The sequence below is a fragment of the Pogona vitticeps genome, chromosome 5, assembly GCF_051106095.1.
Source record: "Pogona vitticeps strain Pit_001003342236 chromosome 5, PviZW2.1, whole genome shotgun sequence".
In the NCBI taxonomy this organism is placed as follows: Eukaryota; Metazoa; Chordata; class Lepidosauria; order Squamata; family Agamidae; genus Pogona; species Pogona vitticeps.
In genome coordinates, this window is record NC_135787.1 from 112,417,198 (window position 1) to 112,443,661 (window position 26,464).

The 26,464-nt window shown below is 39.6% G+C and overlaps 1 protein-coding gene across 7 annotated transcripts in view; it reads left to right on the top strand.

Annotated features, from left to right (window-relative positions):
• The window catches only part of CACNA2D1 (calcium voltage-gated channel auxiliary subunit alpha2delta 1), a 540,926-nt gene that overhangs the window by 357,611 nt on the left and 156,851 nt on the right, over nt 1-26,464 (top strand). For all 7 annotated transcript variants that reach the window (XM_073000730.2, XM_078394287.1, XM_073000729.2 and 4 more), the window contains one exon: nt 22,452-22,583. In XM_073000730.2, coding sequence (XP_072856831.1) covers nt 22,452-22,583 — 132 coding nt within the window. The remainder of the gene's footprint in view (nt 1-22,451; nt 22,584-26,464) is intronic.

A 26,464-nucleotide genomic window follows, 5' to 3' on the forward strand; every position in this document is an offset into this window, starting at 1 on the left:
ATAAATAAATAAATAAATAAATACCATCTTGCATATGTTCTGATTAAAGCAGGATGATTGGATCCAGTCCTGGAGCAAAGAATAGGCTATTTGAAATTCAGTGATTCAAACATCTAAAATGAGGAGGGGGAAATCCAGACTGCAGGGAGGAACTGCAGGAGGAAGTTCTCAGGAGGGAAGAAGGGGAGCTGGGCTTTGTTAAGAGACAGATATAGCACGTAATCAGAGGAGGCAATTTCAATCACAGTGCTTGCGGGAAGATAGATAAATAAAACTTTGGTCTAAAGACCAGCCACAAATAAAACATCAAAATATATAAATATACAGAAGTATACAAAAATATTGGGATCAAATGCAAAGTAATAATCAATTCTCAGATGAACAACAACAGCATCAAAACATTTCCCATAAAGCAATTCCAAAATGTCTAGCAAACCATGCTCTAACTACAGAGACTCATCCACTTTTAGGGTCTTTTTTCTAATGCCCATTGCAGCAGTAACAAATTTGGCAACACCATGTGTAAGCGTGGGATTGGAGTCCGACAGCAACACATGCATATATTGTTGCTCTGTACCAACCAGGAAATTGGCCAATCAAAGGGGAAGCAAGTTCTTCACATACTCCCTTGTAATATGTACACCACAACAGGACATGTTCAGTTGTTTCTATCTGCTCCATTCCACATGGGCAAAAGCGCTCTGCCCAGGGGATCTTCTTATACCGTCCCTCCTGCACTGTTGAAGGTAGTGCATTAAGCTGGGCCAGAATAAACACCCTTCTATGCCTGGGCTGCTCCAAATGGGCAAAATAAGGTGCTACTATAACCTTGTATAAGCTGTCCTTCCTAAGGTAGAATTCTGGGGCACTGCTTAAATCATTTTGTCTCTCAGTGTCCTCAGTACGCTGCTTAATGATATTCTTTGTCTGTTCCATTCCCATGGTTAGCAGAGTCAACCTAGAGAGACCCAAAGAGACTATTTTTTGCTCAATTAACTGAAGCCATTTTGACTTAAAGGTGTCTTGCAGGATCAGTGGTGCAAGACCAATAGGGAGATAAGACAGTCTGAGCCAGTATATGAGAATTACAATCCGTATCCTGACTTTGATTTTAATTTGACCAGTTTTGGATCTTAGTTTTATGTTGGCGACATCTCTGGGGACTCAGGAATTTTGATTATACAACATTTGGGAAGGGGCCCAATTGGGAGTCAGACAGTATTTGGGCTACTGCTTTTGCGTGGAACAATTTAATGGCTGAAGGAATGTAATGCCCCCCCTTGTTCTCATAAATTGTAATATTGCTTGCAGGAAGCTAGCTTTAAAGGTGCATCATGTACATCTGTGTAAACAAAAGAAGAAAAAAGTTATGGCCATTTTTTGTTTTCCAGTGCAAATGATGGGAAAGCTGGCACTCTGAATTTACATACTGTTTTGGATCTGGGGCACAAAAGAAATCAGGTGGGACCCAGATCAGCCCAGGCCGAAATGGAATCCATTCTAAAGTACAGAATTGCCCTTAAAATGGAATGGGGATGGAACATATGCGCAGCACTATTGTTGATCGTGGAAAGAATGAAATCTCAGATGGTTTAATGTATGGATATACATTAATTTATCAATTAACTATCTGAAATTTATTCACAGCAATGCCTGTGATGGGGTGTGTGTGATTGGGACAGAGAAATGAACTTGAAATTTTCTGCTTGAACAATGTCAGTATAAAGGGCAGATTCAATGGAACCTGACAATAAACGCAGAAAGCTCTTTGCTTTGTGAAGGTGAAAAATAAAATTGGAAGCAATTGAATGTGACAAGTTAAAAATTACTGTTTGTGGGAGATCGATATGAAAACAAAAGTAATTCATGCTGACAAGAAAGTGCAGTGTTTGTTACAAGGGAAAGATTAATATGAAAAAATATAAAAGTATGAACAGACGCAGCACAGGGATTCATTGACAAAAAGCATTGCAGGTCAGTTTTAAGGAACACTGCAACAGATACGAATCCTGTGTAACAAAACCAGAAAAAAAGTCTTGTGTCCCTTTAGAAGCTAATGGATTTGTTTCACTGTGAGAATTTGTGAAACAAACCCATTAGCTTCTAAAGGGACACAAGACATATTCTTGTGTCGGGAAATGAACCTGCCAGTCTTGAAGCTAGCACAAGGCTCTTCTTTTGCTTTGTTGTTATTCTGCTTTGTTTTTATTATTCATATTGAAACCAATGGACAAAGGTACTGTATTAATCCCACTCTAGACTGTGTTACAAGACATTTTCTAGAACTCCTGCAGGTAGGAAGCCTGTGTCTAGACAGCATCTTCACACTCTCCCATTACTTCCATGTAAAGAATCTCTAATGAACTGTGTCGCAGAAAGAAGCAAGGACTTGATCCCTAATGTGGATTAACTTACAAAACTGTGCTGCACGAAACATTTCCAGCAGAATTTTAGTTCTTTGTTGTTGGTGTGAGGGCACCTCACCAACTTCTGTTGGGTTGTAGTATGAGGGAATGGTTGTGCTTTTATTGTCATGCAAGTGCAACTTTAATGTCTGCTAATGGCTTATCGTCTCCAACTCAGTAGGACAGACGGGAAGTTCCAGGCTATCAGCATGAGACTTGGGTAGCATTTCCCAAGTCAGATGTTATGTACAGCTGCTGTTGACATAAGCTCTGGTACTAATTTGTATGTAGCCAGTTTCCAGGTACCTTGGGAGTTGCTTTATAATACTCGAGATGCTATTTGTCCATCTAATTTAGCATCATTTCCTCTAACTGTCAGGGGCTCTTCAGACATTTTTCTCAGTACTATTACCTTCCAGGCAGTCCTTTAACAGGGGATACCAAAAGCTAAGCTGGGGAATTTCTGCGCTCTGCACCACTGGGCTGCCTCTCTTCCCCCAAGGTTCTGTTTTTCAACATGTATCTGGTATAATTTACTTTGAGAATTATATATACTTTTAAACTTGCATGAAGCAGGGGCTGTTTTTTGAATGCCTGTTCTCAAAAGTGTGTGTTTGGGGGGGGATACACAGTCCCCCAACCCATGTAAACATCAGCAACATCTTATCAATATATCTGTCAACTGTTAGTGGTTTCTGATCAGTTTAGAGATTCCCCCGCCCTTTTTTGCAGTCTTTTGGGAAATTGGCTGGCTACTAAGGAGGATTTCCGTAGGTGGCTACTGTACTTTCTAGTGGAAATATTTCTAAATTACTTTTAATTACACTGTTTTAATACTAACAGTTGTGCTACTGTATTGAAACCTTTTAGAGTTTTTGTTGATATTGGCTTTTAATCTTGTTGTGCGATGCCTTGAGTCCCAGTTGGAGAATTTGGCTAATTCCTTTTATAGTTAGCAGAGTCTGAGGTAAAAAAGCAACAACTGCACAGACAAAGTGTGAGGGAATAATTTAAATCTCAGTAGCCCATCCCTTTTCACAGCAACTAGGTCCTTCCCACTGTTAGAAAGCATGCAGGATTATTTTATCATCTCAACAATTCGGGGAGAAAAGTGGGCTGCAAATCAAATGGAATAAATATGCAAATTTAATTTTTTTTACATACCCTCAAAAACAACCACACATTTTATGCAGCAGTAAGGTTTGACACATAATCCTCCTGTTGCCAAAAGCAGAAAAAAAACAGATGTGCATTGTTCAACCCCACATACACCCTCTGCAGAACTCTGACAGGATTTAGGCTCCAGGTGTTGAATAATGTACACCTGTCTTTCATACTTCATGTGTTTGCTATGGGACATACTACGGTAACCCTTCTACTCCCAGGCCACATATAATTGCAATTCAGTGTGTTGAACTATTCTCAGACACTCACTTCCAGGTGTCAGAAATTTTTAGAGCAAACATTGGCAGCCTCATTTGCTAAAGTGGGGATAATTTAAGGCAACCCTTGAAAATTTCGGGAAGAGGGGAAGCAATCATTGCATGACAAATGGTTGTTAATATGGAAGCTACTTCCCAGGGGCTGCCTGGCTTGTTTTGCTGTCTGTGAATTTCACATAAACCATTGTAATTAGAAAATAGTCTATACTTCAGGAGCCAGATGGAGCTGCCTCTCCCCCCACCCCTTGTGACAGTGGGAGGAGGCATCCATCCAGTATTCTAATTATACAAAATTGGGTTTATTTGTTTCTCATTGCCTGCTCAGTCATCACATTTTATTTTACAATAAAAAGTATATCAGCAATGCAAATGTAGAATAGCATTGGGCTCTGAGACTAATTGGAGAGTTTAAAGATTAATACGAAATCTAAAACCGGAATGACTAGTTTCTTGCCCCTTCCTCATACTTTAGATACGTACTTTTTTTCGATTTGTTGTAATTTTAAAGCCCTATAATATTTTGCATTTTAATCCATAGTTTTCCACCTAATAGCCTGCAGGATGTATTCTGCATATAAGTTAAATAAGCAGGGAGACAAAATACAGACTTGTCATACTCCTCCCCCAATCTTGAACCAACCAGTTGTTCCCTATCCAGTTCTAACTGTTGCTTCCTGTCCCACATATAGATTTCTCAGGAGATAGATAACGTGGTCAGGCAGTCCCATTTCTTTAAGAACTTGCCATAGTTTGCTGTGGTCCACACAGTCGAAGGCTTTTGCGTCATCAATGAAGCAGAAGTAGATGTTTTTCTGGAACTCTCTTGCTTTCTCCATAATCCAGCACATGTTAGCAATTTGGTCTCTAGTTCCTCTGCCCCTTTGAAATCCAGCTTGTACTTCTGGGAGTTCTTGGTCCACATACTGCTGAAGCCTACCTTGTAGGATTTTGAGCATAACCTTGCTAGTGTGTGGAATGGGTGCAATTGTACAGTTGTTGGAGCCTTTGAAATTGTATCCCAGTATAACTTTTCCCACTCTTTTGTTGACTATGAGGGCTACTCCATTTATTGTACAGGATTCTTGCCCACAGTAGTAGATATAATAATCATCTGAATTGAATTCTCCCATTCCTGTCCATTTTAGTTCACTGATGCCCAGGATGTCAATGCTTATTCTTGACATCTCCTGTTTGATCACATCCAGCTTACCAAGGTTCATAGATCTTACATTCCAGGTTCCTATGCAGTATATAGATATATCATATGTGTTTATCACAGACTCTGGAAATATTCCCAGACTCCTCCAGCTAACATTGCTACTGGGGATGCTGGGAGTTGTAATCCAAAAAATACCTTTCCCAAAGATGCTCTTCAGCTTCTTCTAACCCAAACCTTTCAGTTCCCATCTCCTCTCCAGACTTGTGCTTATTTGTCAGCTACCTTTTATCATAAAAAAGGAAAGATGCATATATTTCACTAAAGCAAAACTTATGTATTGTAATGAATAGAAGCTAAGGTCAATGAGGACACTGCTAAAATTAGTTGCTTCTATATTTAGAGTTTAAGACGATCAGCAAGGTCTTAGGCCCCTCTCCATTGCCTATCCCTGTCCAGAAAGGCTGGTATTTTTACAGTCTAAACATGGCAGACTTAATTCTCTTGGAGGACACTCAAGGGCTATGGTTTCTTGAGATGTTTTGAAGGCTGCTCATAGGATTAATCTGTTTCTGGGGAAGTGGGCTTCTGTGTGGAGCCATAGTGTGTGTGGTGCTATACCAACCCTGAAAAACACATGGACTAAGGTAGATGAGAAACTCAGCACCATTAATTTCACTGTTTAAATAGATCTCCAGACAAGGATGCAAAGTTGCAAACCTTATTGCTGAGGCAATTGTTAATCTTTCACTGTAACGACTTGATATGATAAATGCTGTCAGATACTATAAATTTTCTAAGAAATTCATTTCTCTAGCTACATCCTTATGGAATCTGGTTCCAATTATGACAGATTAATATAGTTATAGCCATCAAATGCTTTAAGAGTGGATATCACTGAGCAATACTTTACTGCAGATTGCAGTCTGTCTGTCTGTCTGTCTGTCTGCCTGCCTGCCTGCCTGCCTGCCTGCCTGCCTGCCTGTCTGTCTGTCTGTCTGTCTGTCTGTCTGTCTGTCTATCTATCTATCTATCTATCTATCTATCTATCTATCTATCTATCTATCTATCTATCTATCTATCTATCTATGCAAAACAGGGTAGGATAGCGGTATAAATTAAATAAATAAATAAATAAATAAATAAATAACAATCCCCCCCCCAAAAAAAAACCCCAGCAAAAAAACAAAATGTGAATGTGAAAATTATTTAACCAAGACAGAGAGAGGAAGACTTTTAAAAATAAAGGAGCCAACTAAACTAAGAAATATGAAGTTGTTCAATGTTGCCTCTTCAGGATTCATTTTCTGTAAGTGAAAAAAAAATAGAAAAGGTTTCATGTTTTCTTAATCATTTATTTACCAATGATGTACAAATAAACACAGGTTAATAAATTTATTGTTCCAATGAACTAAGTAATCCATTGTTTCAGTAGACCATTGGCCAAAATCCTGTTGCTTAGTACAGGTATAGTAAATTGCTCTAGGTTAGGCCTATTGACTCTATCTATCTATCTATCTATCTATCTATCTATCTATCTATCTATCTATCTATCTATCTATCTATCTATCTATCTATCTATCTATCTATCTATCTATCTATCTATCTATCTATCTATCTATCTATCTATCTATCTGTCTGTCTGTCTGTCTGTCTATCTGTCTATCTATCTATCTATCTATCTATCTATCTATCTATCTATCTATCTATCTATCTATCTATCTATCTATCTATCTATCTATCTATCTAATCTCTCTCTCTCTCTCTCTCTCTCTCTCCAATAGGGACTTGGAGAGTGAACTGCTCCATAGGTTCCATTGATTCAAATGTGCCTCCTCTAACTATGCCTTACTGTGCTAAAGCAAGTCACAGTTAGACTAGGCCCATTTGAATCAGTGGCATGATGTTAGTATGATTTACTACACTAAACAACAGGATTTTGGTTGCTATTTCTTTACACTTCTATAGTTAAGTAATCTTTATTTTAAAAGTTGTTAGCCAGGTGTGCACGTGCCTTCTCAGAATTTCTAAAAATTAGGGCATTAATAATTCAAAGCAATTTCCTGTCTAATTGATATTAGCAGGCACATAATAAGTTCTAAACTGTCAATTATATAATGAGATAACAAAAAAGTAGCAGGGGGAGAGGATATTTTCCAAGGAAATATCATAATTGGTTATCTCTTTTTTAATATTTTATGACAATATTAAATATTTCTTATCCAAATGGTTGTACTTGAGGGCATAACAAAAGAAGTCATATATCTCTACACAAAATCTCAGACTTCCAGCTTTTTTCCTCCTGGTGGCGATAAATTTTCTTCAGATGAAATTAAAATGCTACAAAAACGGATGTCAGCTTTCTTTTATCTATTTTCTATTTATGTTACTTTCAAAATTAAAAGTTAGTTGTTCCATGCAACTTAGGTTCTTCCAGATTGCATTTATACCCATTTAATTTTCAAGCCCTGTTTGTAATGAAAATTGTCCCAACATCCAGATGATCCCTTCTGTTGCTCCCCCACCCTATTTCTCAGAGCTTTTTGATGCCCCCAGAACACTTGGTTTCCCTTTTTAAAAAAATACTGTTTTGTTCCGGGGCAGAATTTTGTGCTACAACACTTTCCATTTGCAGTGATTGTCTTTTGTGGGAGTCTCCTGGTTGAAAGCTGTTCAATTATCTGAATAGAAGTGTTCAGTTCTCTATTATCTTTTAAGGTAGAAAGCAAGCCAATGTGAGCACAGGACTGATGGAAGCAGGAGACACTTCCAGGCAGGTGGAACCCTCCAGCTGAAGAAAGCTTATTAGCATACAGATTAACACTCTATCTCTTCCAGTCCATGTTTTTTTCAAAGCAGTCTGTATTTTGTCAAAGTAAAATCTATCTAGACTGCATCCAAATAACTCCTTTAGGTATGCTTAGTACTTCCAATTTCCTTTTATTCTTTTTAAAGCCTTATCACATCAGAAACTGCTTTGGGAAGCTAAGTTTCAAAAGCCTGGTGGCCTGTTGAGCTGATGAAGAAATGCAGACCTAGAGATAAACCTTAGCTGTGTGAATCTTTAGATCCTATACCCTCTGCTTCCTTCTTTTTGTTGTTCCTCTCCTGTTTGAGATCAGACATCAAGTTCTGACTTTAAATGTAACAGCTGCAAACATTTTGCATTGCATCGAAACCATTTTTCCAGATTCTTGAACCAATACAGTACATTCTTCTCCTTTTCCTATTCATTTAACTCTGAATTTGTAACAATTTATCCGCTTCATTCATTGCATGCTCATTATATGACCAAAACATGCTAGCTTTCTACATTTTATGTGCTTTATGATTTTGGGGGATTTTATTCATTCATATCAGTACTCCTTCACTGGTCACCCTTTCAGTCCATGAAATTTTATCCACTGCTACATGTTAGATCTCTACAGTACCGATTGTGATGGCTCCAGTGTCATGAGATCAGATTACTACGTTCGGTATTAGATGCAGCATGCCTCTGTGTATATATTGTTTATCCTGCTATTATATACTGCAATAAAATTTCAGACAGCAGTATACGGATTCTGGAAACAAAATTACTGTATGTGTCATTGCATAGGGGACTACAGAGTGTGTATCTACATGGACATGTGTGTAGTCAGAAATGTTCCCGAAGATCTTCATATGATATAACTTTCTAGAAATACATAGCACATTGAGTGAATTAACTGTAAGACAAAATACTAAAAATGAATTAGCGAGCCTCCCTGAGTATATTTTTAAACTACAATGCCTCCCACTTCCCTGCGGTGCCGTCTCTCTCTAATGCTTTTGCGTGTTCTCTTTGTTCCTCTTTCTCTAGAGATCCTTCATCTTCCCTCTAGTTAAGCTGAATTGTGTTGTTAAAAAACCATATATGACATCTCTTCAGGGGTAGTGAATACCTGCTAGGCTTTTCACATAAATGAGAATTTTCCTATGCAGAAAAGGCCCATATGCATCAAAAGCACATTTTTGTCTAGCTCTGTTTTAAGTGAGAGATGTAAAGTGTTGTTGTACTGATTGCCTTTCTAAATGAGAATGGGATCTTGGGATAGTCAAGGCCTCTACATCGTGTGTACAACAGAGATTCTTTCAATCCATTTAGTAAATCTACTACTGCAACTTGGGGAATTTCTGTCAAACTTGATTTCCTTTTCCTTCCCTTCCAATTATCTGAACATATTTTTTGGTAAAAAAAAATGAATTCTTTAAATGAATTCTTTAAAAAATACACTGCAGAGCCAGAGGCTAGGAATTTGATTCCCCGCTGTGCCTCCTGTGAGTAGAGCCAGTCCGTGTGGCCTTGGGCAGTCCCAGGACACCCCTCAGAAGGAGAGAATGGTAAAACCACTTCTCTATATTCTCTGCCTGGAAAACCTGGAAAAGGGTTAGGATATAAGTCAGTCAGAACTGACTTGGCAGCACATAATTATCATCATTCACAAGAGGAAAGAAAGGGATGAAGCAAATGATGCTTTAATGCACGTAATGATGATGCAACAAAAATTATGATGGCTGCTGCTTTCTTGCATGGACATCTAAGGATCAGTAACATCAGGTAGAAGTTTGCATGTTTCTGAACATTCGTCCCCATCCTTATGTGTATGTGTTTTCCATCTCAAAAGGAGTAGGACCTTGTTTTGGGCAGAGGCAGTTTGTGGAGTTTATGGAGTTGGCATTGATAAAAATAGCTCTCCTCTCTCACTCTTGCTCCCATCTGGAATCTCCCAGGGCTTGGAAAATCCTCATCAGTGTGTCTCAAGTCAAGAATGAAAAATAGCACTTTTTAAAAACGCTTTGATTCAGTATGTGGAATAACAATTGACTCAACCAATGGAAGAGATATCTGTATGATTAACAATAAAGTGCTTTCTATAATTTGAAAGACATTTTGCTTATGTCCTTACAAACACATTTGTGGATGTGTCAGTAGTCTGTAAAAAAAGAGCTTGTAGGGTGTCAACTATGTTAATAATATTTTTTTTCCAAATAAAAATAATCACATTAATGCTTAAAAATTTGACGATGGACCTTGTGGCACAGTGGATAAACTGCAGTCAAAACTGCTCAAAATCTGAGTTCAATCCCGACGGGCTCAGGCAGCTGGCTCAAAGCTGGCTAAGCCTTCCATCCTTCTGAGGTTGGTAAAATGAGTACTCAACTCTCTGGGGGTGGGGGAATGTGTAGCCTGCCTAATCAAATTGTAAATTGCCCAGAGAGTGCTTTAAGTGTTATGGGGTGATATACAGTGGTGCCTCACTTGACAAGGATAATTCGTTCCATTCAAATCGCTCTTAAGCGAAATCCTCGTCAAGCAAAATTTAAAAACCCATTGAAATGCATTGAAAACTGGTTCAATGCATTCCAATGGGCGAAATACCTGCTCGTTTTGCGAAGATCCTCCATAGGGTGGCCATTTTCCGGTGCTTGTAAAGTGAGGAATCCGTCCTAAAGCACAGCGGGGAGCCATTTTGCACAGCGGGTGGCCATTTTAGAGCCACCAACCAGCTGTTTTAAAATCGTCATCTAGCGAAAAGTCATTCCTGAAGCAGGGAACCAATAATCGTTAAGCGATTTTTCCCCATAGGAATATTGTTTTGCGATCGCAATACCGATCGCAAAAACTTCATCGTAAAGTGGTTTCGTCATTTAACGAGGTAATCATTAAGCGAGGCACCACTGTATAAGGAACACACTTTGCTTTGCTACAAATACTAACTCTGTGACTTACCCTTTGAAGAGCCAAATTTTTCTGACCAGAATGACCTAAATACAGTGTGATGCTTTGTAGACATCCTTGGAATTTGTTGCCCTTCCCTCCTGTAGCCAAGAGTTTCCATATTGTCTAGAGGACGTGTGACATTTACCACAGGACCCTTCCTTCACCAAACACTTGTCATACCAGTGTTTTTGTTTTCCGTGGTTGCTCTTTAAATTCTCAGCTGTATTTGCTCTAATCATCCGCATTAAGGTACCCTTAAATTTCTCGACTAATCCATGTGTCTGGGATTGATAAGGGGATGATGTGATGTGAGTAATGCCACAGACTTGCCACAGTCTTTTCATTAGTTTGGATGTAAATGAAGTCCCCAAGTCGGTAACTTTCTCAGAAGCAAAACCCATGCAACACATATAATTTATTATGGCATCTGCCACTGTCTCTGTTTCAATATTCCGCCAAGGTACTGCTTCCCAATACCTTGTGGCATAATCAATTATAGATAAAATAAATCTATTTCCATGCTTGGTAATTTTTGGTAGGGGTCCCACTAGGTCTATGCCTAATCTTTGAAAAGGGGTTGAGATGATTGGCGATGGGCACAGCTTAGCTTTGGTCTTGTCATTCCCAGTCCCTTGTCTTTGGCAGGTGTCACAGCTTTGACAATATACAGTAGCTTGACCTGCTTCCCCATCCCTGGCCAATAGAAGTTTTGAGCAATCCTTTGTTTAGTATGTGAGATACCTAAATGGGCTGAAAATATGTCTTTATGAGCCTTTTCTACAATTCTCTCTCTGTATTTGAAAGGCGCTAACAGCTGTTGGTGTATGCTTCCCCCTCCCCTCATTAACTAGGATCTATCTATATAATAGGTCTTCCTTTATACAGTATCTTTCAGGGTTTTCAGGGGTCAGGGGCCCTTCCTTAGCTTGTCCAAAGCATTCACTTAAGGTAGGGTCTTCCCTCTGTTCTCTTCTAAAATAGAGATTATTAGGATTCCTCATGGTAACTAGATCAGCTAATTAAGTCACTTCTCTTAGTTCAGGAAGAGTTTCATTGTTGTCCTCAGTGGCTTCAATTTGCCATCCCTGAGAGTGAGTGGTCACTAAAACACTCTGCACATACTCAGATAAATCCAGGCCTATTAAACATGGGATAGGAATTTGATCAGATATGGCTACTTTCCAATCTCCTGACCATCCCTGATATCTTATGGGTATTTTTGCCATGGGCAAACCACGATTTCAGCTCCAATCCCTTTAATAGAAATGTTTTCATGGGCTAACATATTTTCCTTATGGATTATATCTGGGTGGCATAATGTAACTTGTGAGCATGAATCTTTTAGTGCTAGATACTTAGTATCATCAACATAAATCACATCCCCTAAGCTGCATAGAAAATTCTGGTTACATTTTATTAAAAAGGATTGGACTACCTTCGCCAAAGGAGGCTCTTGCTCTAGGCTCTCTGCCCTCGCTGTTACTGGGGTTGCTATAGCAACATTTTCAATTGCCTTTGTGGTAGCTCCCTTATGCTGTACACAATATATCTTCTTTGCTGACTGGAATTTCCCCCTTTTTGTTGGTTAAAGTATATTGTCTTTTAGGTCTGATATTGGGCCCAAAATGTCCTTTCTCACCACACCATAACATAGTTTGTTGGCTCTGGGTTCAAAATATGGGACTTTGCTAAGTTTTCCTTCAGAGCTATTTTGTTGTCAGTGACTCAGCTCTGGGGATGAGGGCTTGCCTTTAAAATGGCTTCCAGTAGTTTAGGTAATCCCTCTCTTCCTGTTGTCCCACACTTTTCCTCCAATTTTTTCCTCAGAAAACCTGGGGTTTCTTATTTCACTTATTGAATCCTCATTTTCACTTGCTTCCATTACTTTTTTAGCATTTTTGTCTCTCACTAAATAATATAATTCTCTAGATAAAATAGAATAAAACTGTTCAAATCCGATTACATTTTTCATTTGTTCTAAAGAGGTGACTTCCTCATGCTCCATTCATTTCTCCAGACACTGAACTAATTTCACCCCAATTGGGAATAAGATTCCTCAGGCCTTTTGGTCAGGACACAAAATTTTCATTTCAAATGTTCTGCATTAATGCCACATCTAGAATTAACCAATTTTCTATAAACCTCAAAGTCTCTGGCTTCCTCTAGAGACATTTATGAATAGAAATCAGCTATATCTCCACTGATTTGAGATCTCAGCACCATCATCTTCTCTTCATCTTTCACACTAAAGTCCTAGCACGCACGTTCAAAGGAAATTAGGAAGGATTCTGGGCAGTCACCTTTTCTATACTGAGGAAATTTCTTTAAATCTACTTTGGAGAGATTTCCCTCAGCATTGCTGTTATTATTGTTGTTATTTTGAGATGTCAATTTCAGTTGTTTCATTTGCAATTGAAACTCCATTTCCCTCTGTCTTAATTAAAAATCTATTTCCTTCTGTCTGGCCTCAGCCCTCTCTCTCTTCTTAATCTCTAATTCCTTGAGTTGCAATTTCTGAGCTTTTTTCCTCAGCCATAGCTCTCATCTCTAATTCTTTAGTTCTTTCTTTGATCTCTAATTCTTTTGATTTAAATTCTTGTTGTAACCTCCATTTTTCAAACTCTTGGGAGCTTAGATCCCTTTCTCTTCTCCCTGAGGCACCCTCATGAGTCTCTTCCTGATCTACAGATACTTCCACAGGGACTCCATTTCCTTCCACCTCCTGAGGTAAACCTAGTGCTTCTTGAGGATCAGTTACCTCCATTGCTAACTTTTTACTTCATTTAGGTGGCATACGTATGTGTATTTATTTAGATAAGATCTGGTTTATCTGGCAGAAATAGTCAAGCCTCTTTTTAAAATTCTTTTTTCCTTTCTCTGTACAGTTACTCTGTAGCTCCCCCTTGGCAGCTAAGGATTGCTACACTGTTTCTTCTGGCACCCCGCCAGCCATGCTGTTCTTTGGTCTGAGATAATCTATCTTCTTGCCTCCAAACACAAACAAATTCTGATTTCCCCCCCAAACCTCTGCTTGTTCCTGTTACCTCAGACCTGTTTCTGACCCTGGCTTCTGTTTTTGTCTACCAGCGCTCCCTTCTCAGAACCGTGGATCCAAAGCTTGCCCACTGGTCTTCCAAATCTTGAGGTAACCTCAAACAAAAATTTTCCCTCAGAGTCTTTTCCTGTCTTAGTCCTACCCAAGATCTGAGTTTAAAAGCCTCACCACTAAGCTCTCCCAAAAAATGTTCTAGCGAGTTACCCACTTCTTCACTACAGACCTCTGCCTCCCAGGCACTCTAGACTGAGAAAAATTCCCTTTAAACTTTGGCTTTACTGGACTCTTTTCACATCCCACCATTGGGCACCAATTGTGACATTTACCACGGGACTCTTGCTTCACCAAACAAAGGCTCATGCCATCCTCTCACCAGCAGATATCAATTGAGAAGTTACTTCTCGTTCTCACCACCATCAGTGGATTTCCGTTATCCACAACGTAAAGACTTTATTCAGACACTTGCTGCCAACAGAATTATTTAAGTGTATTAAATTATATTGCAATCACAGATGTTATTTATTCATTGCATACAATCAAATCAATATCATATATCTTTTGCCACCACCTGCTCTATCTATGTATCTGTTTCTCTGTACCAGCTTATCTTTATCTCTCTTCTTAGTATCTCTCTGACTATCTCTCTGTCTCTCTTGATCTTATTTCTTATCTCATATCTCCAACTGTCTATCTTGTTTCCAACTGCTATCTTCCATTCTCTAACAGCCACTCTCACTCTGCACACCTTCTTATATTTTCTGATTCCCCCCCTTCACTCCTCCCATAGGCTCATGCAAATGATATCTGGACATGAGTGACAGGAGTGATGTGGGGCCGATTGTCACAGGATGTTTTTTAGGGCATGTGGGAATTGCAATAGAGAAGGGTATCCCTGCTGCTTGCTCTCAACAAAGATGCTTCCGCAAGCAGAATGGCAGCATGGGACATTAGCCATTGATTGAATAGTAGCTCATAGGAAAGGGAAATCATGACCAAATATAATTGTTAGGCTCTTGAATTGACTTTTCTTCTAACTAATGTGACTTCTTGATATTGATCAGTTTCACAGACCTCTGCTAAACTACTGATGACTCTTGGGGAAATTTAGTTCTGTTTTTGATGGAAAATGTTTTGAATACATTCTTATAATAAATTAACTGAGACATAGCTCTCAGTTTTAGTCATGTGAAATTAATGAAATGAACAGATATTCATCTTAAATCAGTAAACGTCCTATAAGGTATATCTGGCAATTTGCAGTTATAAGTATATATTTGCGAGTTGTAGGTTAGTGAAAGGAAATGTTAATTTCAGTCATTTTTAAAAGGCCTGTCTCAAAATGATGCTCCAATAATACTTCCCTGAAAGATCAGAATAAGGCCTTGTCTCTCAATCAGTATCCTAGTTAAACTTGGTGGTGAACATTTCCTGTCTATATACATCTAACAACAAAAATGTGACTGGAATTATCTGAGATTCACTTTAACTTTTGTGCTGTACTATCTTCCACATTTTTAAGCCTTTCAGATGCTGCTTGAGGTATAAGTCTTTGTATTGCGTTGCTAGAGCTTTGTCTGAGAGCTAAGATGAGCTGACTAGCTTCAATTTGAATTTCTTATGGCTTCTCCTCCCTTCACGGATTGCTGCCTTGTCATGGCGAAGGGGCTTGAGTAATTCAGAGCATGGCATGGGTTATGCTGTCCCAGGACACACAAGACAGACAGGTCATAGTGGAGAGTTCCAACTAAACGCGATCCACCTGGAGCAGGAACTGGCAAGCCACTCCAGTATCTTTGCAAAAAACAAACACACAAACAAACTCCATGGAGAGAAACAAAAGGTAAAAAGATATGACGCTGGAAGATGAGCCCCTCAGGTCAGAAAGCATCCAACATGCTACTGAGGAACAGCAGAGAACAACTGCAAGTAGCTCCAGAGCTAATGAAGTGGTTCAGCCAAAGCCGAAAGGATACTCAGCTGCGGACGTGCCTGGAAGTGAAAAGAAAGTCCGATACTGCAAAGAAAAATACTGCATAGGAACCTGGAATGTAAGATTTATGAACCGTGGTAAGCTGGATGTGATCAAATAGGAGATTACAAGAATAAACATTGACATCCGGGCCGTCAGTGAACTAAAATGGATGGGAATGGGCAAATTCAACTCAGATGATTACCGTATCTACTATTGTGGGCAAGAATCCCGTAGAAGAAATGGAGTAGCCCTCATAGTCAACAAAAGAGTGGGAAAAGCTGTACTGGGATATAATCTCAAAATGATAGAATAATTTCAATACGAATCCAAGGCATACCTTTCAACATCACAGTAATCCAAATTTATGCACCAACCACTGATGCTGAAGAAGCTGAAACTGATCAATTATATGAAAACATACAACAGCTTCTAGAATTGAGACAAAAGAAAGATGTTCTTCCCATTCTAGGGGATTGGAATGCTAAAGTAGGGAGTCAAGAGATAAAAAGAACAACAGGTGAGTTTGGCCCTGGAGTTCAAAATGAAGCAGGGCAGAGGCTAATAGAGTTTTGTCAAGAGAACAAGCTGGTCATCACAAGCACTCTTTTCCAACAACACAAGAGGCAACTCTACACATGGAAATCACCAGATTGGCAATACCGAAATCAGATTGATTATATTCTCTGCAGCCAAAGATGAAGAAGCTTTATACAGTCAGCAAAAACAAGACCTGGAACTGATTGTGGCTCTGATCATCAGCTTCTTATAGCAAAATTCAAGCTTAAACTGAACAAAGTAGGAAAACCCACTAGGCTAGTCAGGTATAATCTAAACCAAATCCCTTATGAATACAAAGTGGAAGTGAAGAACAGATTTAAGGAACTAGATTTGGTGGACAGAGTGCCTGAAGAACTTTGGATAGAGGCTCATAACATTATACAGGAGGCAGCAACAAAAACCATCCCAAAGAAAAGGAAATGCAAGAAAGCCAAGTGGCTGTCCAATGAGGCCTTACAAACAGCAGAGAGGAGAAGGGAAACAAAATGCAAGGGAGATAGGGAAAGTTACAGAAAATTGAATGCAAAAAATTGAATCTCCTTGCTAATTCGTCCAAAGAATAACAAGGAGAGACAAGAGGGCCTTTGTATATGACCAGTGCAAAGATATAGAGGAAAAGAATAGAAAGGGAAAAACCAGAGATTTGTTCAAGAAAGTTGGAGACATTAAATGAAAATATTGTGTAAGGATGGACATGATAAAGGACAAAATGGTGGGGACCTATCAGAAGCAGAAGACATCAAGAAGAGGTGGCAAGAATACACAGAGGAATTATACCAGACAGATCTGGATGTCCCGGACAACCCAGATAGTGTGTTTGCTGACCTTGAGCCAGACATCCTGGAGAGTGAAGTCAAGTTGGCCTTAGAAAGCATGCCAAACAACAAGGCCAGTGGAGGTAATGGCATTCCAGCCGAACTATTTAAAATCTTAAAAGACGATGCTGTTAAGGTGCTGCAGTCAATATGCCAGAAAGTTTGGAAAACTCAGCAGTGGCCAGATGATTGGAAAAGATCAGTCTACATGCCAATCCTAAATAAGGGCAGTGCCAAAGAATGCTACAACTCCCAGAAGTACAAGCTAGATTTTGAAGGGGCAGAGGAACTAGAAACCAAATTGCTAACATGTGCTGGATTATGGGGAAAACCAGAGAGTTCCAGAAAAACATCTACTTCTGCTTCATTGACTATGCAAAAGCCTTTGACTGTGTGGACCACAACAAACTATGGCAAGTTCTTAAAGAAATGGGGCTGCCTGACCAACTTATCTACCTCCTGAGAAATCTATATTTGAGGCAGGAAGCAACAGTTAGAACTGGATATGGAACAACTGATTGTTTCTAAATTGGGAAAGGCTGTAAATACAAGGCTGTATATTGTATCCCTGCTTATTTAACTTATATGCAGTATACATCATGCAAAAGGCTGGACTGGATGAATCCCAAACTGGAATTAAGAAGAAGTATCAACAACCTCAGATATGCAGATGATACCACTTTGATGGCAGAAAGTAAGGAGGAATTAAATAACCTCTTAATGTGGGTGAAAGAGGAGAGCACAAAAAAATGCTCTGAAGCTCAACATCTAAAAAACTAAGATCATGGCCACTGGCCTCATCACCTCCTGGAAATGAAAGGGAAGATATGGAGGCAGTGACAGATTTTACTTTCTTGGGCTCCATAATCACTGCAGATAGTGACAGCAGCCACAAAATTAAAAGATGCCTGATTCTTGGAAGGAAAGCAATCACAAACCTAGACAGCATCTTAAAAAGCAGAGACATCACCTTGCCAACAAAGGTCCACATAGTCAAAGCTATTGTTTTTCCCATAGTGATGTATGGAAGTGAGAGCTGGACCATAAAGAAGGCTGACCGCCAAAGAATTGATGCTTTTGAATTGTGGTGCTGGAGGAGACTTTTGAGCGTCCTCTGCACGGCAAGGAGAACAAGCCTATCCGTTTTGAAGGAAATCAAGCCTGAGTGCTCACTGGAAGGACAGATCCTGAAGCGGAGGCTCCAATACTTTGGCCATCTGATGAGAAGAGAAGACTCCCTGGAAAAGAACCTGATGTTGGGAAAGTGTGAAGGAAAGAGGAGAAGGGGACGACAGAAGACGAGATGGTTGGACAGTGTAATCGAAGCTACCAACGTGAATTTGACCAAACTCCGTGAAGCAGAGGAAGACAAGAAGGACTGGCATACTCTGGTCCATGGGGTCGCGAAGAGTCGGACAAAACTTAATGACTAAACAACAACATGGCTTCTCCATAAACAGGAACCAAGAGCTCTTATGAATAAATGATGGTGTGTTCTGGAAACAGCTGTTCAGAGAATTCATAATGGGAAAGAAGCATTTTTGCATGCATATTTACCTTTCCTGGGGCCCCCTTTTTTCTTTAATCCTTTGTTAATGAATATATAGCTTGCCAGCTTTGCAACCTGTTTACCTTCAGCTTCGAAACACCATCAGAAGAGACAAAGAAAAAGTGATAATGCTCCATCTGACAAATAAAACCTTGTTCTGTTCCAATTAACTGAATGCCAGCTGTTGCCTAGCATGAGCGAGTTATTTTTGGATATTAGGGATGCATTTATGACTGATTAAAGCAGAATGAAAGGAATAGCTATTTATCAGTATCATAATTAAGCATCATTGTTTGCCCCATCAATTATTAATGGAATAGTGTTCACAAGTGGGCTTGGTCCTGTAACATCATTAATCGGCTTGTCTTTAAAAATATATACATGTCACACACTAATATTAAGTTTTGTACGAGAAGCCCCAAAATTGGCCAGGGTTAGTATTAGGAATGTGGATTTCTGTATCTTTGGCCACTTAGTGTTTGTCAGATCATGCTTATGAATATAAATTTCCGTGTATTTCAAGTTAATTCTGACACTGGCCCATCTCATGAATATTAATGTACACACAGCTGATCTCTCTGCAAATGATCACATCCATAAACATGAAAACACTGCTAACTTGCAGTAATGAGCACACTCTTGGATTTTGGTCCCAACTCAGCTTCGTGATTCTGATGTTACAATTTAATGCTATATTCCCCCCCCCCCTTCCATCCTTCCTCAGTCCCTGGGGAACTTGTGTTATTAATTAAGCATTTCCCCAGAAAATGGGACCTATGTTAACTGTTGCTGTTGACTCAGAACATAATCTATAGAGGCACTTTACACTTCCACACATGAATATACTGTGATCCCAGAGGACAAAGTTGCATTTTCTGATAAAGCCATGCATGGATTGGATATAACCACAGGAGAAACTCATAGGGGGAGGATTCCTACGACATGACATATTTTTTTCTGCAACCTGAGTTTGAGTTTATAGGTGGGTTTGAACATGTTAATGAATAATCTGCTAAGAAAGACCATATTAGTCATAAACCTGTCTGAACTTGCTTATGGGTTCAAATATAGGTTGCAGAAAAAATGTGAAATGTAGAAATCTTGCCCCTATGCACAGTCAATATATGAATGAGATTAGATAACTATTTGGTCTGATGAAGTTATCTCTTCCATCTCTATATTCTGAACTCTGTTGCCTCTTTGTCTCCCTGACCCACAATTTCTAATAGACAGTGGCCAAAATCCTATTCCTTTATGTGACCATGTAAAGGCCGCTTTTTAACCAAATCTTCACTCCCACCCCAACCAACAGGGTCTTCCTTACATGCTTGATCATGCACTATTTGTGAATTTCTGAAGATGATTGGTCACCTGACTGATTGCACAGAGGGACCCCACAGGAGGGAAAAACCATGTCCTTCCATGTGTAGGTTTTCTCCAGTTGGACTTTGTCCATATGTTGTTGTTCATTGGTCAGTTTATGGCCCTTTTCAGCATTTTGGTTTGGAAATTGTATACCTAAAAGCTCACTACTGACCTCATCTCCAACTTCCTAAACTGTGGTGATGATGAGCCTGTTGTAGACATAAGTAGACTTTGCTTGTGCTCCCACATTACTCTGCAAGCAGTGCTGCTGAAAGATGGGTAAAAGAAGGAAGCTGCAACTGGCAGACTGTTCACTCTCCTCCCAGGAAATATGCAGCGTTTGATTCCAAACAAAAGCCTCTGCATTGCACTGAAGACAGTGGAACAGGGTAATTACCTACCTAATTGAGAATATTAAAAAAGGGAGCTAGGAGGTAAAGAGGTCTTTCTACCCAAATTTCAATCCCAAAAGCTGTTGCTGCCTCATTCTTACCCAGATGCAACTAAAGATGGAGACAAGCCATGCTGAAGGTCTCTGGAATGGGCAATCATGCAACAAGATCTTGGACCACCCCATTGGGGGCATCCAGCTTGTAACAGAATAGTTTCCCATAGAAACCTACCATATGCCTACCTTGATGTCACATTTCATTTTCCTGGGCTTTTAAAATCCTGTGCTAATTGCTTCATTGGCCAATCAGCATGGGAACAGGGGAAACAAGGTGATAGGCTGGGTGGTGCAGGTAGCGAGCCTATCCAGGAAAGCCGGAATGGAGGAGAATTTTAAGTGTAACCAAAGAGTCAGGTTGTGTTTGGGAACTGGGCTGCAACTGAAGATGTTGAAAAACCAGTAGCTTAAAGCAGTTTAATTTTTTTAAACAAATTAGACTACAACAAATGCATTTTTTAAAAAAGAAGAAAGAAAAACATTCAGAAGATGAAGGCCAGTGATAAAAAGTGATTTATTTATTTTTTTATTTATTCATTTATTTTATTTATATCCCGCCTATCTGGTCGTGTCAGGACCACTCTAGGTGGCTAACAACATTAAAAGATAATACAATAAATATACATATAAAAAACAATTTACACAACAGAAATACTGAGCAGAATAGGAAAGCTAAAGGAGAGGGGGAAAGAAAAAAAAAGGGCATCAGGAATTATCTGATGGGAAGGCCTGCCTAAACATCCATGTTTTTAATTGATTCTTAAAAATACCCAGCGAGGGAGCCACGCAAATCTCAGGAGGTAGGTTGTTCCAGAGGCGAGGAGGCACCGCCGAGAAGGCCCGATTTCTTGTCTTCTCCTTCCGGGCCTCCCTCGGCGTTAGGCTCCTCAGCCTCACCTCCTGGCTCGCACGAGTGACATGGGTAGATCTTGGCAGGAGAAGGCGTTCCGCCAAGTATCGAGGTCCTAAACCATTTAGGGCTTTATATGTGAGCATCAACACTTTGAAGTCGATGCGGAATCGGATGGGCAGCCAATGCAATGCGGCCAGAGTGGGTGAAATATGTTGGTATTTTCTCACTCCACTGAGTAATCTGGCCACCGCATTCTGCACCATGAGAGTTGCTACTAGACAACAATACTGAGGAAAACAAATGGGGACCCACTTGCACATTACCAAAATGTATGACCTGAAAGAAGGACAAAAGAAGGAAACACGTGCCTGCATGAAATTTGCATATACTACTTTACATGCAGAGCTGGAATTTTAAAATCTCTATAATTGAAATTGAAAGGCAATACCACTTACTATAGTGGGGGAAAGAATGTGACTTGGTGACCTGTGTGTCAATCTTTGTGTAGGCTGGGGTGGGCAAGAGGTGTCCATGGAACATGCAGGCCCGGCCATCTGACCTGCCCCCCAATATAAAACTGACTCAAAAAGATACGTGTGTGTCCTCTAGGGGTTGTGAGTACAAATGGTTAGAAGGCCTGCCAATACCCCTAGTCCTCTTCACACCCCAAAACTGGTCTTTCTTTTTTTATTATTAACCATTGAGGCCTCTAGGGTGCATCTTCCATTAGGGAATGGGAGCCAAAGAATTATGTTCTATGATCCAAGGATGAGCATATGTAGCCCCTGGACTCCTGGAATTTGGTCTCCCCCACTGTGCACGCTGCTTTAAGGATTGTGGTTATGTTTGTGTGTGTGTGTGTGTTTAAGCTATATTTGGGTTGGGCAGCCCTTTAAATGAAGACATCTCAAGTAGAAGACTATTATTTCTAAACTAGGACATATAGCCATTCCAAGAAGAAATACTACTGATGAGTTCAAAGAATCAGGTGACTTACATAAGATGTCCAGCAAATGCAGCTGTAACTTGCTAATGCCACATGGACGTTTATTTTGTTCATGTTTTTATTTGTATTTATTTCTTTTTGCAGCTACAATAGTACTGAATGAACTGAACTGGACAGCTGCATTAGATGATGTCTTCAAAAAGAACCGAGAGGAGGATCAAACTTTACTATGGCAAGTTTTTGGCAGCGCTACTGGCCTTGCCAGGTATTACCCAGGTAAATTTGCATTTTTGAGGAAATATATTTCTTCTTGGGCCTGTACCTTCTCTACAGCCAGCTTCCATAACCATCGCTGGATGTTGTTAACAGGACACAAAGAGAGAGAGAGAGAGAGATCTTTCACTAAGACAAAAGCTGATCACCTTGGTCTTAAGAGTATCAAAAAGGGCATGACAAAAAAGCTAAGGTTCCAGATTTTAATTAACTCAAGGCTCTTAGAGCAAAAGGGAAGATGTCTCTAGTGAAATGTTGTCGGAAATTTTCAACAGGCACTCTTGCTTTTGTATAGGGACAACAGTCCTCTGTGTGATAGTCATAAGATTTTACGTGGCAATAGCCTCCTGTAACCCTGGGAGGGCTTAACTTAAATGCTTGGTGTATAATTTTGCTTAGTGAAATTAAAGAGACATAAACCAATTTCACTGGGAATCTTTGCCCTTAGAACTGTCTTCAATCAATACCTCTGAAGATTATGGCTCTACCACTGGAGTTCAAACTGATTAATACAGAGACAAGGGTTTTGTTTTATGCATGCATCTGTTCTGCTCTTTAGAGAATCTCATTACTGTACCATAGTAATTAATTTAAGTGGGTGTATATTTTTAATGTCTTTGGGCTACTGGTAGACTCAGTTCAAATTAATATAGGAGGCTTATCTAACACAGTTAGTTTAATCTCCTTCTGTAAAGGAGAAGTTAAAAAAAATCAAGCAATCACATCTTTCCTTATGACTAAATATTGAATATTCTGAATAGCTAGTACTTTCTGTATAACCCTTTAGGGTCTGGTGTGAATTTGGATTCTAAAGACTGTAGGTTTTTATTTCTTAGTCTTGTCTGAAATAGTTTTCAGAAGTTTTTTCTCTAAGAAACCAAGAAAGACTTAGGTTTTTGAGATTAGATGATAGGGATCCTGCATACTTAATTCCTCCACCATTTCTGTCCCTCTACTACTGTTGTATCTTTCAGCTGCTCTTGATCTATCTATCTATCTATCTATCTATCTATCTATCTATCTATCTATCTATCTATCTATCTATCTATCTATCTATCTATCTATCTATCTATCTATCTATCTATCTATCTATCTATCTATCTATCTATCTATCTATCTATCATATAGTAGCAAGCCACTAATTCAGGCCATTTACAAAAGTCAAACACAAACCTAAAACAAATCCAAAACTATATGTATCAATGACAAAAACAAAACCAGACATAGGCATAATATAAAAAAGCGCACCCTGGATGACAACAGCTAAATAACACAGGATAGGTCATGGGAAGGATGTTCCTGAATGCCTCTTTGAATAGCAGCATTTTGACCTGCTTCCTAAAGGACAACTAGATACAACTGAGATGCTCTCTGGCACCTCAGGGATTGGCTGCAAATTAGCCACAGCAAATTGAGGAAACCTCATTCAAACACTAGTAGGATTCTGGCCAGAGAGTCTTTAGCCATGTTCAGGCCTTCTGTCTGAATCTGTGTAGAGCTAAGAAGGTGATAATGGGAGCCCAGCCCATTATTGCCACGAGACACCAGCTCTTTTAGCCCCACTAGGAGCTCTCTATTGAGGATCTCTTAGACCAGTGGTGTCGAACTGTGGCCCTCCAGATGTTCTTGGCCTTCAACTCCCAGAAATCCTGGCCAGCAGAGGTGTTGGTGAAGGCTTCTGGGAGTTGAAGTCCAAGAACATCTGGAGGGCCACAGTTCGACACCACTGTCTTAGACCTTTTTATGCCCACCATAAAGGTGTGCAGCAGAACCTGTAAGTGCTTTTACATGGAAATGCTCACAGCTCCTGATCATAGAACTAGCCTTAATACATTCAGCTGCATACACTGGCAGGTTTCACTGCCTCACATTAAACAGGTGAAGCCCTGTCTCCTTTCCGCTTGGGGTAGGGATGTGGGGGGATCGGGCTTATGTGGAAAGTTACAGCCCATAAATAGGACGTTTTGTCTTACCAGAATTCAGATTCAGTTTAGTGGCCCTTATCCAGAACAGTAGTGCACCCAGATACTGGTTTCATGGCTTTGCTAATTATGGAATATAAGCCGTTGAATATCATGGTCTGTATATCTCTATCTGGACATGTTCTGCTTCTCAGAGGTTACCACCAAGAGCCTCTCACCCTCCCGTGGGCCATCTGCCCCCAGTTTTCCACTCAGGAATACAATTCACTCTGATCCCTAGTCAAGGAATCTCACTTTTTCTGATGCAAAGGTGAGGAAGATGCTATGTTAAACCTCTTGGTGTTTTCCCAGAATGGGTCCCTAAATGGATGAAATTCTGCAGGTGCGACCAGAATAAGAAACCAAAATTGTGTTCATAGACATAAATTGGGAGTGGGCCGGTGACCCAGATAGGCGGGATACAAATCAAATCAAATCAAATCAAATCAAATCAAATCAAATCAAATCAAATCAATCAATCAATCAATCAATCAATCAATCAATCAATCAATCAATCAATCAATCAATCAATCAGTCAGTCAGTCAGTCAATCAATCAATCAATCAATCAATCAATAACATAACATAACATAACATAACATAACATAGTAACATAACATAACATAACATAACATAATTCTTAGGGAAGAGTTTTAACTTCCTTGAGGTCTGATTTGAGTTTCTCTATTGGGGAATTTTGCAGGAAAAAAAAAGCAAAATGTGCTGTTTATATATCACCCCATAGGACTTAAAGCACTCTCTGGGCAGTTTGCAATTTGATTAGGCAGGCTACACATCCCCCCGCCCCCCAATGAGCTGGGTACTCAACTTACTGACCTTGGAATGGTGGAAGGCTGAGTCGACTTTGAGATAGTTACCTGAGCCCGATGGGATTGAACTCAGGTCATGAGCAGAATCTTGACTGCAGTTTAACCACTGTACCATGAGGCTCATATAGAGGATCAAGAACACACTTAGTCCTTTCTGTTGCTCCCTTTTGCATAATAAAAATATTGGATTACTGTAACACGCTCTGTGTGGGGCTGCCTTTGAAGATGGTTTGGAAACTTCAGCTGGTGCAAAACTCTGCAGCCAGACTACTGAATGGAGCCAGCTACAGGGAGCACATAACAAACCTGTTACAAGAACTGCACAGGCTACCAGTCTGTTTCCGGGCCCAATTCAAAATGCTGGTCATTACCTATAAAGCTCTATAAAGCTTGGGTCCAGGCTGCCTGAAGGACCCTATCTCCCTATATGCGCCTTCTCAGCGATTATGATCAGCAGAGGAGGCCCTCCTCTTGGTCCCATTGCAGCACAAGCACAGCTGATGGGGACACACGGGAGAGGGCCTTCTCTTTGGCAACTCCCAGGCTATAGAATACTTTCTCTCACGAGATCAGGACCTCCCTGTTTATCCTTTAGAAAAAAGCTAAAGGCCCATCTCTTCAGGCAGGCTTTTAACAATTATAACTGAATCCCTGATCCCCATTTCAATAGAAGTTTTAATCTTTTTAATGTTTTAATGTTTTAATATTTTAATTGCATTTTAAATCATATATTGTTTAATTTATCTTTTAATATTTAACTTATTGTGTCTTTAAATTGTGTGAATGTTAATGTTGTGAACCGCTTTGGGTCCCTTGTTGTCTTAAAATGTTTGAAACCTGCTTTAAATGCATGGAATCGATAGTCCACCTTGTGAAACCTATGCAAACTTAATTTGGCTTTGTTCTGAGTCTTCGTTAATTTTTGGTGATTTTTTTCCCCTCATTGAAAAGCATTGAACGGATTGTATATATATATATAAATATACAATCAGCAATACACACACACACACACACACACACACACAAGCAATATATATATTGTACATATATCTATATATACAAGCAATGATTTCCTAAGTAGCTGGATTGTAATA